Source organism: Suillus discolor, assembly GCF_016758755.1.
Source record: "Suillus discolor strain FC423 chromosome Unknown F5147scaffold_98, whole genome shotgun sequence".
Taxonomy (NCBI): domain Eukaryota; kingdom Fungi; phylum Basidiomycota; class Agaricomycetes; order Boletales; family Suillaceae; genus Suillus; species Suillus discolor.
The window spans coordinates 16,154-28,991 of NW_024541345.1; the positions used below are offsets into that span (position 1 = coordinate 16,154).

General features: G+C 48.1%; 7 protein-coding genes across 7 annotated transcripts; 3 read left to right on the top strand and 4 right to left on the bottom strand.

The window, feature by feature from the left end:
- Window positions 1-1,808: 1,808 nt before the first annotated feature.
- F5147DRAFT_780055 (uncharacterized protein) lies at window positions 1,809-3,523 on the bottom strand (the record flags this gene model as incomplete). Its single annotated transcript, XM_041442396.1, has 9 exons — window positions 1,809-2,080; window positions 2,137-2,395; window positions 2,463-2,528; window positions 2,582-2,841; window positions 2,889-3,003; window positions 3,056-3,085; window positions 3,149-3,164; window positions 3,231-3,349; window positions 3,395-3,523. The coding sequence occupies 9 exons, from the start codon at window positions 3,521-3,523 to the stop codon at window positions 1,809-1,811; spliced, it is 1,266 nt and encodes a 421-aa protein (XP_041286432.1).
- Window positions 3,524-3,685: 162 nt separating this feature from the next.
- Window positions 3,686-4,351, bottom strand: F5147DRAFT_780056 (uncharacterized protein; the record flags this gene model as incomplete). The annotated part of the gene is made up of 2 exons (XM_041442397.1): window positions 3,686-4,153; window positions 4,208-4,351. 2 exons carry the CDS (start codon window positions 4,349-4,351, stop codon window positions 3,686-3,688), a joined length of 612 nt encoding a protein of 203 aa, XP_041286433.1.
- Window positions 4,352-4,580: 229 nt separating this feature from the next.
- Window positions 4,581-5,572, top strand: F5147DRAFT_780057 (uncharacterized protein; the record flags this gene model as incomplete). The annotated part of the gene is made up of 7 exons (XM_041442398.1): window positions 4,581-4,677; window positions 4,727-4,763; window positions 4,821-4,840; window positions 4,881-5,006; window positions 5,057-5,119; window positions 5,170-5,280; window positions 5,328-5,572. 7 exons carry the CDS (start codon window positions 4,581-4,583, stop codon window positions 5,570-5,572), a joined length of 699 nt encoding a protein of 232 aa, XP_041286434.1.
- Window positions 5,573-5,944: 372 nt separating this feature from the next.
- F5147DRAFT_780058 (uncharacterized protein) lies at window positions 5,945-6,798 on the bottom strand (the record flags this gene model as incomplete). The annotated part of the gene is made up of 2 exons (XM_041442399.1): window positions 5,945-6,651; window positions 6,702-6,798. The coding sequence occupies 2 exons, from the start codon at window positions 6,796-6,798 to the stop codon at window positions 5,945-5,947; spliced, it is 804 nt and encodes a 267-aa protein (XP_041286435.1).
- A 348-nt stretch (window positions 6,799-7,146) lies between these two features.
- On the bottom strand, window positions 7,147-7,804 carry F5147DRAFT_780059 (uncharacterized protein; the record flags this gene model as incomplete). Its single annotated transcript, XM_041442400.1, has 3 exons — window positions 7,147-7,327; window positions 7,374-7,510; window positions 7,577-7,804. 3 exons carry the CDS (start codon window positions 7,802-7,804, stop codon window positions 7,147-7,149), a joined length of 546 nt encoding a protein of 181 aa, XP_041286436.1.
- A 523-nt stretch (window positions 7,805-8,327) lies between these two features.
- On the top strand, window positions 8,328-11,474 carry F5147DRAFT_748145 (uncharacterized protein; the record flags this gene model as incomplete). Its single annotated transcript, XM_041440026.1, has 10 exons — window positions 8,328-8,905; window positions 8,932-9,014; window positions 9,060-9,225; window positions 9,294-9,588; window positions 9,697-10,252; window positions 10,305-10,711; window positions 10,859-11,144; window positions 11,201-11,208; window positions 11,231-11,291; window positions 11,314-11,474. 10 exons carry the CDS (start codon window positions 8,328-8,330, stop codon window positions 11,472-11,474), a joined length of 2,601 nt encoding a protein of 866 aa, XP_041286437.1.
- A 712-nt stretch (window positions 11,475-12,186) lies between these two features.
- On the top strand, window positions 12,187-12,470 carry F5147DRAFT_780062 (uncharacterized protein; the record flags this gene model as incomplete). The annotated part of the gene is made up of 2 exons (XM_041442401.1): window positions 12,187-12,222; window positions 12,270-12,470. The coding sequence occupies 2 exons, from the start codon at window positions 12,187-12,189 to the stop codon at window positions 12,468-12,470; spliced, it is 237 nt and encodes a 78-aa protein (XP_041286438.1).
- Between the last annotated feature and the right edge of the window lie 368 nt (window positions 12,471-12,838).

Genomic DNA, 12,838 nt, shown 5'->3' on the forward strand with positions numbered 1-12,838 from the left:
AATTAAATGTTATTGATCTCCCCAAATTTCCCAAGTTCCGAGTTCCAAGTTCCAGGACCCCTGAACCCCGAACCCCGAGACCTGGCAGTCTACAATTTCTGGGTTTGGGGGTTGGTACATCTCGGTTTGGGGTTTGGCACTGAAAATTTGACATACATATATATTTTTGTAAGTGTTGTGCTTCTGGTGTCTGTGCTTAGAAATAGGATATGTTGCACACCATGGTTCAGGTGTGGGGTTTTTCCACTTCAGTCCTCAATTATTGGTCAATGCCATACATGGTCAATTCATGTTTTTGTGCTTAGGGGTTTAGATTTGGTGGTCGATGGTAGGTATATGCACTCATAGTGTACATGTATCCTACGGGTTTGATTTGCTGGTGGCTACATCAGCTGTATGTCTTGATGAAACATATCTAGGCTCACCCATATATGTACCCATCTATGTACAATTCCCCCATGTCAGCCCACCCATCTATGTATTATCCCCCATGTCGGCCCACCCGTCTATGTAATACATCCTATGTTGGCCCACCTGTCTATATAATACATCCTATGTCGGCCCACCTGTCTATATAATTATACCCCACCTCGGCCCACCGGTCTATTTGATATCCCTTTTGTCGGCCCACCCGTATATGTAATACTTTCCATGTCGGCCCACCTGTATATGTAATACACCCCACATCAGCTCACCCATCTATGTAATATTCCCCTACGTCGGCCCACCCATATATGTAATACACCCCCATTGGCCCACCCGCCTACACAACAACATTTGCCTTACATCTCTCTTCAGCCGAGCTGTCTATAATATCCTACTCTACATATTACCCAGATGGGCCCACCCATCTCCATGAATGATCATATTCCACCGGCCCATCCATCAACATCAAGGATATATATATTATTGGCATACATGGGCCCACCCGTCTCCATCAGAAATAATATGTGTCCCGGCCCATCCGTCATCATCGAGAATATACACAACATGGGCCCATAATCCGCTGGCCCATCTCATATGGGATATTATGGAGGTCGGGTGGCCTGTGTAATACAGAATTTGTCACTGAAGGGGCTCAAGTAGGAACATACAAAGGGATAAGGCACAGAAATTAGACGCGGGTCAGATCCGGACATCCGGAAATGATATGTGTGATAAGTCCAGGTCTGGAACGTGGGATATGACAGTATCCCCCCCTTAGGGCCGAGCCCACGAGGCTTCTGATTCAGAAGTCCGGTCCGGAGTTTTATGAATGTGAGATGATGGGCGGAGCTCATAAACATAGCACTGAAGCATATAAGTAGGCCGGGACGCCCATGAGAAGTTTAAAACTTTCCTCCTAACTCCTATTACTGCTTAACATGTCTAACTCCACTTCCGGCAACAAGAAGTCTACCCGGCAACTCCTTGAAGAGAGGTGGGTGGAAATGGGTTCCGGGACCCCCGAACCCCAAGACCCGGCAGTCTACAATTTCGGGGTTTGGGGGTTGGTAAATCTTGGTTTGGGGTTTGAGGGTTAGTAAAATGTTTATAGATATACGTAGGTTAATTTAAACATGTCTGAAAAAAATGTTGTTCGTCTCAAATGTCAAATCCTGAGTTCTGGGTTTCAGGGCTCGGCACCCAGCACCCAGGACTCGGGGTTCGGCACTGAAAATTTGACATTCGGGTGTTCAAGTTTCGGGTGATATCTACCTCAATCTACAGTTTCAAGTTCTGGATATCGGGACTGATCATTGAATCATTCAATTGTGGCATAGGTAACATGCATTGAAAAAGATTTATGTACATCTATCACTGAGCAATTATGTAGCCATTTCAACCTCCTCACCAGGAAGATCAACCTTCCCCTCAACATCCATCTCCTTATCAGAAGAATCATATTCTGGCAGGAGGTTACCTGGTTTATTAGGGACCACAATATTGCCGGAGGATTCTGGCAAGAGGTTACCTGGTTCATCCAGGAGCACAATTTTGCCGAAGGATTGTGGACCCTCAGACTGAACTTGGGTGGGCTCAACCATGGGACCTACCATAGCAGATCCATCCTCAGGTGTCAAGGGTGTGGGTTCCATCACTGGAATGTCCAAATCAATGAGGTTGGAAAGTGTGGAAGGGAGGGGTGAAATGTACGGGGGGGACTGCCTTGATCAAGCAAGATTGTTGCATCGGCCGGTGTGTCTGGAAGTGAAAATGAAGGGTGCTGGTCGACCACCATGTGCCGGAGGCTTTCATGGAGGCATTGCAGGGTATCAATCTTAGTGTCCTGCTCCTGTACCCGAGCCTCAAGAAGAGCGATGCGAGCTGCACCATTCTGAATCGTGATTGCCATGGAATGGAGATCTGGCATGGGAACATCTAGTGCTGCACGAGGCACTGCGACACTGGAAGACTGAACTGCTAAGTCAAAAATTAGGTCAGCCGGTCATCAAAAGTTTGGGTGACTTATAAGCTGGCACAGGTGCAGGGGCAGGTGCAGGTGCAGGTGTCTTCTTGATAGTGATGGTCTTGCTGCGACCATGTGACTGCACCTGGGGTGTAGTTGCAGCAGGGATGGCCAGAGTTCAGGATGGGCCACAAGATTGATTATGAGTTTGGGCCCTTGGCTGGGAGGGAGACGGAGCATTAGATGGAGCAGGGGCAGGTGTCTTGGAACACATCCGGCCGGTGGTAGACTTCCCTCAGGTCCGTCTGGGTGGGGATCCCAGAGATGCAGGGTTGCATTTGATCTTCTTGGTGGAGCAGCGGATGCAAGACAAGCAGGGGAAAGCTGGACCTCTTGTCCAAACGAGTCGCACAGGGCCAATTCTCCTTGACACAATAATAGCAGGAGTTGCTCTGTGGTATCCATTAGTAGATGGACTAAGGGGAATTAATTGGAGTACTCACTGGGCCGGGAATAGTGATATCAAATGTGGTATTGGCCGGCAGGTCACCATCTGAAGCACTGGAAGTATCATCAGAGGACTCTTTGACTTCCAGACGACTGCCGGAGGTTGCCTGATAGATTGTTAGTACACATGTGAGTTCCTGGCGAACTTCTAAGACTTACCCGAGCCTCCTGACGACTGATGGGAGATTTCTAATGTAATGGGAATGAGTGAAAATGATACATGTGAGTTCCGGACAAGTCCAAATGACTCACCGTGACCTCCGGACAACTGCCGGCAGTCAGCTGTGGACACATGAGCATACATTTAAAATCCAAATGGATAAATCAGACTTACCAAAGCAGGCCCAAATGATTGCTTCTTGGGGGAACCAGTAACTGAGGCAACTGGGGCTTCCTTACAACAATGGTGGAGCGCTGGGGAAGGACGACCTCCGGCACTCCACGCGAAATCGGCTGCAACAAATTGAGAGCATGTCACAAATAAGCCAGAACACATACCTGAACAATTGGGTCTTTATCATCTTCCGACTCGACAAACAGCTTCGACTTGGGGAGTTGACTTAACTTGACACGCTTGCGAGCCTTCATCACTGACTTCGGAGGTTGGGAGGAGTGTCCAGAAATCATCGGAGACTTCCTCTTGTTGCTCCCCCCAACTTCCGGCTCCAGGTCAACAGAAGCTGCCTTACCTTTTCCTTTGTCCCGGTGTAGTAGGAGGGTTTGGCCTCAGGGGCACCAGCAAGGAGTATCAGAGGTCTCTGTAGGTGTCATAGGTCCTCGTTCATAGGGTTAGGTCTTCATCATTCCACCACCATAGCAGTCTGCTTGGTTGGCTTGGCTGTCTCTCAGCTTGTTTGGTGTTCGAGCCCTGGCCCCTCTCCACCGGAACTTGGGGTACGTCTTGCTGGAAGGTCCGGCAACATTGCTGGCGACGACCGGAGGGGAGGGAATAACGGAGGCAGAAGAAGGGACAGGTGCAGGTGAAGGAACAGGTGTAGACGGAAGGTTGACAGTCAGTTGGCCAGTGGAAACATTAGGAACAACAGGGAGAGTACAGGAATTGTCACCCAATGCCTCCCAGGCACAGACTTGCTTGCGCCAGGCGTGTCTAGCCACCTGGGGGTCATCATGGCTAATGCTGTGCCAGTTGGGCAATGCCCGGGGAGTCATGGAATGCACCCTCATCAGCTCCTTAGAGCAGGACACCACAATTCCAGGGATGTATTCCCCTTTCTCATGGGCCCGGATGATGTCAGCCTACCCAGACATTAGAAACATTAATGTTAAACTAATTTAATCAGTTCAACATACCAAAAGAGTGGTGACCTGCTTCATCAGAGCAAGGTGGACGTCCACTGAGCCGGCCGGGATGTGTCTTGCGCTGGCAATGATGCCCACAAGTTGAGCAGTGGATGCCTTGAGGTCAGCCAATGAAGATTGAGCTGGAGTAGACATTTGGATTGAGTCGATAGATCTGAGAATATTGAAAGCAGGGTGTAAATCTGTTATCACTAGAATGATGTTTCAAAGAAACAATACAATTGAGGGACGATGTTTTGTTGATTGTTTGTCTTTGTTTGGTCATGGTTCAACTTTTGGCAATCGCCGGCCATGTGTTGAACTTCGACATTATCTCTTATCAATCAGTTCATCAGTTCATCAGTTCATCAGCTCATCAGATATCATGAGCTCTCAACATGGGGTCAGATTTCATGACCCTCCAGTCACTGAATCCACCTCAATGGATGTGGATGAGTCCTCCAAGTCCCGGATGTCCCTTGGTATGTTTTGTTTTTTCTGATTTCAGTCAATTGATCTGACATGGTTTAGATCCATTAGATAATATATACCTTGGGCCGCATGATGAGTAAGACTCTGATTCTGGGTCGTCCGGTGGTTTGGATGTGTTGAATGGGATTTCCAGGTATGTTTCTCAATTCAAATGTACATATTCTACATGTGCAAATTCATCACATACTTCCAGATCCATCATATCCGGCCCTGGCGGATGGACTGGCCCTGTATGATGACCCGGACTTGTATCTTGGTCTGGAGGATACCTTGATTTCGTCTGATGATGCTCCGGTTGTACCCGATTTTTCTATGGCTGGTGAGGTTATTCATTTCATTTCATGTTCACTTTTCATGGCATTTCCCTAGTGAATGAATCGACTCCCGAACCTCATCCAGCTACTCCAGTTGTACCAGAGGCACCCATACCTTGTAGGTATATTTATATCATTTCATGTTTCTTAATTATGTTATCTCCCAAGCTATTTTAGAAACTCCCAAACATCAATCGCCCAAGCCGGAACTCAACAATGAAGCACTGTGTGCCATGGTTCAGGAGTTCATGCCAATCGGATCTTATGATCAATCTGAAAGTAAGTATACAACAGTTCATTATTTATCTCTGCTAATATCCTGCAAGTTCAAACAATTGTAGATCGCCTGGGTGATTACCAACAGTGTCATGGAAATCTTCCTGCCCCTGCAGTAGCACAACTTCTTGAGGCTGACAGACCATTCAGGATGGCATGGGCTGAAACATGTGACAAGCTGCAGAAAGCAGATGCGGACCTCCGGAGGATGCAAAGGGTAAGGGAGTCAACCTCTGAAATGCTGAAGGTATTAGATACCCTCATTGAGTTCTTTGAGGACTCAAGTAACATGTAAATATCGATCAATGTCTGATAGTAGACACATTGCAGTATACTTTACCTACTCAGTACTTAGTCCTTGGTACTTGTATACTCTACCTACTCAGTACTCGCTGCCCGGTTTTCTGTGCTCGGTACTCGGTACTCGGTACTCGGTACTCGGTACTCGGTACTCGGTGCTCGGTGCTCGGTGCTCGGTGCTCGGTGCTCGGTGCTCGGTGCTCGGTGCTCGGGGTTTGGTACTCGGGCCTTGGTACTCGAGATTTGGGATTTGGGATTTAAGATTAGGTCGTTAGTACTTTGACATATACACAATAGCACATATGACATTACACATGAGGGCAGGAAGATATATCTACATTAAGTGCATCCCTGTGCTCTGGTTACTCTAGGTGTACTGTCTACTGGCATTTTGCAACTTACTCCGGGTCGTCCTTGTGGATGGTTTCAACCGTGACTCTCTTGCCCCGCCTCCTTTTCTGTGCCGGCAGCGTGATACTCTCTTCCATTTCAACATCATCTCTAACCTCGCTGGTGCGTCTTCAGTTAACCCAGCAAGGAGGTCGCCCATTCGCGATGTCAGTAATGCACCTTTTTTGGCTGGCTTGGCCGGGCGAGGCTTTGGAATTGCACGTGGGACTGCCGTCCCTTTGGGTGTAGGACCTCCTGTCCTGGGTTTCTTCAGCGGATGTCTCCCGTCAGCCAAGTCATCATCCACATCATCCTCGGTATGATTAGTGGCACTCTCCTTATCACTCTCGGCTTCTGTCGACGAATCCCGAGGCCTTCGGATGGTAACCCTCTGCTGCTTTCTCACTATACGAGTCTGAGGAGAGGGCGACTTGCCAGATATGACAGATGGTACCATGTCCCCATCATTGTTCTTCCATGCTTTGAACAGAAATGTGGGACCTTCGCCTGTTTCCTGCCGAGCACGCCAGAAATGGAGCAAGGCAGTCGTGTCCCAATTTTGCAGCTTCGAAGGCTCCTTCAAGTCAACATCCGCCGGAAGATACGTCCGGGCCACGAAGTCATCCTGACTTTGTACAATGGCACTCCATGGCACAACCACCTTGTCCTTCCCGGAACATATCCCTGTGTCCATGCATTGAACAATTTGTCAGGTGATGCAACGAGAAACTCACGATAGTGCGATGTAAGAAAGGCCCTCACTATGGCCTTCTTCTCCTCAAGTTTCGTGTCGGTGATGTCCGGAAGGAGTGGCATACCCTCCCCATCCATTTCGAGTTCAAAGGCTGGTTTTTGAATTCTCTTTCAACCTCCCTTGATCTGACGTCCTCCATCCCGTGCCACTGGTAGCCTATCATTGTGATGCTCAACATGTTCAATCTGGTATACATGGTTCAAACACTCACTGAACTGTTTCCTGCATGTACTCCTGCCACACTGGCTCAATGTCCTCCCAGTCCTTCGTCTTCATGAAGCTGTCCCCATTCCACTAAGGCCTCATTATCATTATGCCTGCATGAATATTTTGAGATGAAAGATCTCTGTCAATGGATAAATGTACTCACATCCCGAACAGCACCTCTCCCTTTTCATTCTTCCAAGCCGACATCACAAAAACTCTCATCCCACATTGCCTCCACATCTCGTTCGAAAGTGCTCCATATATGCTGGACCCTTCTTACGAGCCACTTGTGCTTGTATCTCCGGAGGCGGACAGTTGTTGGACCACTCCTCCGCTGTTTCTTTCGCCTTCTCCAACTCGTTGTCATCCAATTCAGCCATGACTCTCTTCACCACCGCCCTGATAATGTTTGAACATACCAGGATCTCCTGGCTTTACCCCAGACTCGTCCTCAATCCTCTTCAGCACCTCTTCGCGTTTCTGCTGGTAGACCACCATCCTGGGTGTCCATTTCCTCCCATACTTGATCATGTCCTTCCTTTCCTTCTTTTTCTTGTTGTTGAACAACCAAGTCTTGTACACCTAAGAGTTGATGAAAGAATGTGAATGTTGAAAATTTAGGTTTTCAACACAACAAAGAAGCCTCACCTGCTTCCTCTTTTTCCATTGTTTTTGGTCCAACTTAGGAGCAAACAACCTGGCCGCCCTTGCTATGGCAGTGAAAATCGCTCGCTTCTCACTCCTTTTGGCAGCAGTCCACTCAGGAAGGTAGTTCTTCAACTCCAAAATCTCCTTGTCCGTGAGCTTCTGAGACTGTGGTTGACGCACCCTGTGTCTTCCGGAAGTCGTGTTGGTGGAATGACCTGTTCTTGCCATAGTGAATCAGAATGCAGAAAGGGCTAAGGATTTGCAAGGTGGAAGTATTAATGAATTGTGCGAAGTTGAACTTTGAGCAAAGCCTAATGATAGGTTAATCGGCCCATATTGGACAAGAAGCCATTAATGGAAATGAATTTGTAATGAGCCAACAGGACTGCACCGCATCATATTGCAATAAAAATTCATTACACCTGAGCTGATGCCTTGCTTGCAACATTAGTAAAGAAGATGAAGATAGGTAGATGCACCCCAGTGCAAAAATCTCACAGGGTGGAAGCAAGGGGCAGCAAAGGTAGGAAGACTTGGGTCAAGGTCCCACTTGCAAGCACGAGGCGACATGCCTACCGGTCCATGCCTAACTCTCCCCCAGAATCACCAACAATTCAGCCTGTTGAGGCACCACCTCCTTGGGAAGACTTTCCTGACAATACTTACGAGCAGGACCAAGGCTCATTTGAGCCTTTGCAACTCCCAAAAACCATGGCAAGTTCATGTACAATGTTGGAGTGTCATTCAAACTATGGCTAAGCATTCAAAAATACAGAGTCAAAATGACTACCTCAGGCAATGGCTGCCAAGGCAGGAATCATATCTACATCACCTCCTCGATCGAGAAGCTCCACCAGAAGACAGGAGATGCATCATCTGCCAACAGGATGGGGTGTACAAATGTCAAGATTGTCTTGGCGAGCCACTCTATTGCACGGGCTGTTGCAGGAGTCAACATTGTAGCAATCCTTTCCACTGGATCAGTCAATGGAATGGGCGATTCTTCGAGCGGAGTTGTCTCGCTCATGTGGGACTCATTATACACCTTGGCCATGATGGCAAACAATGTCCGGCGGTCACCGATCGGTGGAATTTGTTTGAAGAAGATGAACCTGAAGACCTGCTTGAGCCTGAAGATCTGCCATTTGTGTCCGGACCCGAGTTCCAGCCAAAGGAAAACACCATGGTCATTGTGGACAAGTCCGGAGTTCATCGCCTGGAGGTTCGATGCTGTGAATGTCCGAATGCCATGAGTCCGGACATTCAAATGTTTCGACACAGATTTTTCCCTGCATCTTTCAACAGGCCAAAGACTGTGTTCACCTTAGAGTGCTCAATGATTTTCTACTGGACAGCCTTGAATGCGGCACCTCGGCGATGAACTATTACAGCAAGCTCCGGAGAATGACCTCCAGCATGTTTCCACACCTTGTTCCAGGTAATGCCTTACCCTCTTCATCTACTGGACATCATATTGACAAAGCACATTGCAAGGACCGATACAGAGAGCTCATGAGGGTCGCTCGACAGTGGAGGCAGTTGAAGACAATGAAATGGCATGGCTTTGGCCATCGTTCTGATAACCCGAGCACAGGAGAACTCGCATTATTTTGCCCGGCATGTCCTCAGCCTGGGATTAATGTGCTGTTGTCAGAGGATGAATCACTTGATGAGTGAGTCCTATTCTCAACCAATGTGGCCTCCATAATAATACTAGCGATCCAAGCTGGAAATACACCCGGTCATTTGTGATGGACGGAAATTTCAAAGCGGAACATCTGCATCCCATTAAGCCATTCGATGAAGTTTGGCTGTCCGATGGGCTTGGATTCATGGTAGGAAAGGACAGGTATAAAATGCATCTGGCAGAGGCTGCTGACACGGTGGAAAAATCAAGCTGCAACAACCACCGGGCAGTAAATCAAGCTAATGCTGCTCGGCACAAGCTGGAGTCCACCGGTATCGGGGGAGTTGCCTGTGCCAGACACGGTTGCTTTGTCCCTCACTCCATGGTGGATTTTCAGAAAGGCTGAAAGGCAAGCCACATCCACCATTAAGCATTCACGAGTTAACCATGGGTCACTTGCAGACAAATGAACATGGACTACGCCCTTTGCGAGGCTTCCCGGCACAACATGGAAGGCATCACCAGGGCTGTCACCTTCTATGATATTAATTGTCAATACAACAAACACTTTCGGGTTCGGGTGGATCGAAGTCGATTTCTAGAAATGGCACCACAACTAACCATCATTCCCGGAATTGGGTTGTGGCACGTTCATGGCCATCAGGACAGCTGCTATGTGCGATATGCTTCTAACTTTATTGAAGGCATTGGTCGGATCGATGGAGAGATCATGGAGACGCTATGGGCACGGCTCAATCTGATCTCCCCTGCTGCTCGGGGAATGTCATCTCCCCACCGAAAGGAATGCCTTGATTATCAGATGAATGACTCCAATTTCTGCAAGATGATTCGCATGAAAAGGACTCTATGCCGGAAATACAAGCTGGCGAGGAATGGCATCTCGGAAAGTGGAAAGGCATTTGACAGACTCGATGAAGCAGCACCCTCACATTTGAAGACAGAATGGTTAGCCAGGGAGAGGATAGCTCAGTCAAGCAGATTGAATGATCCTTCGGCGATGGATGAATATGAGATCAATATAAAAAAGGGTACATTGAGTTCCATTGTCTCCATCGAGGTCTGAATTAATATTGCACTCAGCACCTAGCAAAAAGGAGATCGAGCTTAGATTATTAGAGGAGGGTAACACCCGCAATGCAGCACCCTCTTGCAGATCTGTGGCGAAGTGGATATCAACAGGGTTAGCAATTGAAGAGGCTCAGATTGCATTGCTCATCGAGGTCCGAAGGATCGGAAGAAGATCCACTGAGACACAGAGATTAGACATTGCCCGTCAACGCGATCGGCTCCAAGGCCAGATAGATGGATTTGCTCAGTCTGCTCTAACACATCTCGGGGAGGGATTTGATGCAGATGATGAACCTGAGGACTTGAACGTAGACATTCTAGATGATCTCGATGATGACCCGGCGGATTTCACAGAGACATCTCATACATGGACAAACTCTCCTGAGCTCACTGTAATCCCGTTGCCATCAAACCTGGGGGTTGATAGATGCAGATGATGCATGGCAGAGGATCTGATTCCCCTGGAAGATGTCGCTTTGTGAAGGGCAGGCCAATGATGTCCTTCACTAATCTCCGCATTTACCTTTGCAACAAGGCCATCCTGTTCCAAACAACCTGTTAGGCAGGCCAAATCCCAGGCCCTGAAAACTCGAGCTTGGTCCCAGGTGACATCAGTGCAGCAGGCAGTCTCCCTCCATGCCAGCATATATACAAAGACCAGGAAGCAAATGATGAAACTTGAGCCGGGGCAAGACCAGCTTCAGAAATACAAACCCCTGCTTCGCGAGCAACTCAAAATCAGCACTGCAGTGGGTGACCCAAATGCCCGAGGTCAACGAAATGAATCTTTGGCTTGGTTTTGGTCTGTTGAAGTCGACCTCGGGGGTCCTGATCAATCGTGGAATGAGGAATGTGAGTTCCTGCTTGCATGTCATATCCCACGGTTACCTGACTGGACCCATGCCAAGTTTACCGAGTCCATTGGCTCGAGGGCAAAGGCACTACGAGATCGATGGAGGGAAGAAATGATATTGGTCAAATTGGAGATGGATTGGACATGTAAGTTCTTTTTGTGGAAAAGCAACCCAATGGGGCGACCACATGCAGGAATCATTGGAGAAACGCCTTCCGGGTCACGGATGCTATGCCGGAAGGCAATCCCAAATGTATTCATTGCTTCGCACAGGATGCGCAGGCAGCTTTTCAAGACCTACAAAACGTGTTGATAGAGGCTGGAGATGAATGAACATTGTTTTCTCATGAAGTCCCTTTTTCCACATACATAATTGAGGCCCAGGAATTGTCCGGGTCAGCCCATGTCGGAGTTTGAATTTCGTATCCATCCATCAGTGATTCTTATCTTCACATCTTCACCATCTTTCACTTGCATTGCCAGTGCCATAGTCCTGTATTAGCCATGTCCTGCAACTCCTGCATCCACTTCTGGCACTCTGAATGCCGGAAGCCATTACCGACCCCTGAAGCTGAGCCTTGCAACTATTTCCTGCACATTGGCAATGGCTGGATTGCGCGGTCCGTGCATGCATCTCTCAATATCGGATGGAAGCTGCCAACAATGGTCTATCTTCTGACCAGATCAAGTATTTTAAAGCCGGGCTGCAATGGGAGATGAATGTATGTTACCACTGCCCTGATGACTTTGTTGGTCAATGCTAAGAATTTGAGCAGACTTTTGTCACACCACTCCTGCAGTACTCCACTTCACAGAATATTGTGTCAGGTTCTTCCGGTCCCTGTCGCTTATATCCTTAAGTTGTATCCCATGCTAACCTGGAACACGGTTCCTGGACGACGTCTTTTCATTCCACCTCCTTGCATTTGATGATGAGGCAATTGCAGGACATCCTGTCCCAGATTGTGTTCGCAATATACATGTCCATGGTGGATGGGAAACACCACAATCCCGGATCAACCATGGCAGTGGGATGAAATAATGGCTTCCTGCGTCTCTCACTACCAGTATTGGGCGGTAAGATGTTAGCTGAATTGCCTTGATTGATGACTTATCTGTTCTAGCTTAATGTTGAGGATGATGCTTTGGTTCTTCCAGAGAAGTTGAAAAACACTTCGACTCCACCACTTATGGGACTGAGGTGGATTAAAGAACACATGGAAGCATTGATGGAGGAGCAAGATCAGGGCATCAAAGCCAAGATGGCAGAGGTGAAGATGTACACTGACATGTTAGAGAAATTGAGGAAAGGCAAAGGAGTGTAGTCCCATTCAGTCTTCATTTTATACAAGATGTAAAATATTCTATGCATTCAAAAATCTTGCATCGGAGTCCTGGAAGCCCAGGTCCCGAGTCCCGAATTTCAGAGTTCGGGGTTCGGCGACCCGGAGCTCGGCAACTGTGTTTGGTGTCAGGGTATCCGGAGCATTGGAGATAACATGTGTCAGTATTTTGGGTTTCATGGTTCATATTTCGTGATTATGGAATTGGGTGTTAGGGACTAGGTATTCAGAACAGTGTTGAGTCCCAGGGCACAAGCTCTGAGTCCCGAGTCCCAAACCCCGGGTCCCAAGTCCCGAATTTCAGAGTTCGGGGTTTGGCGACCCAGAGCTCGGCAACTGTGTTGGGTGTC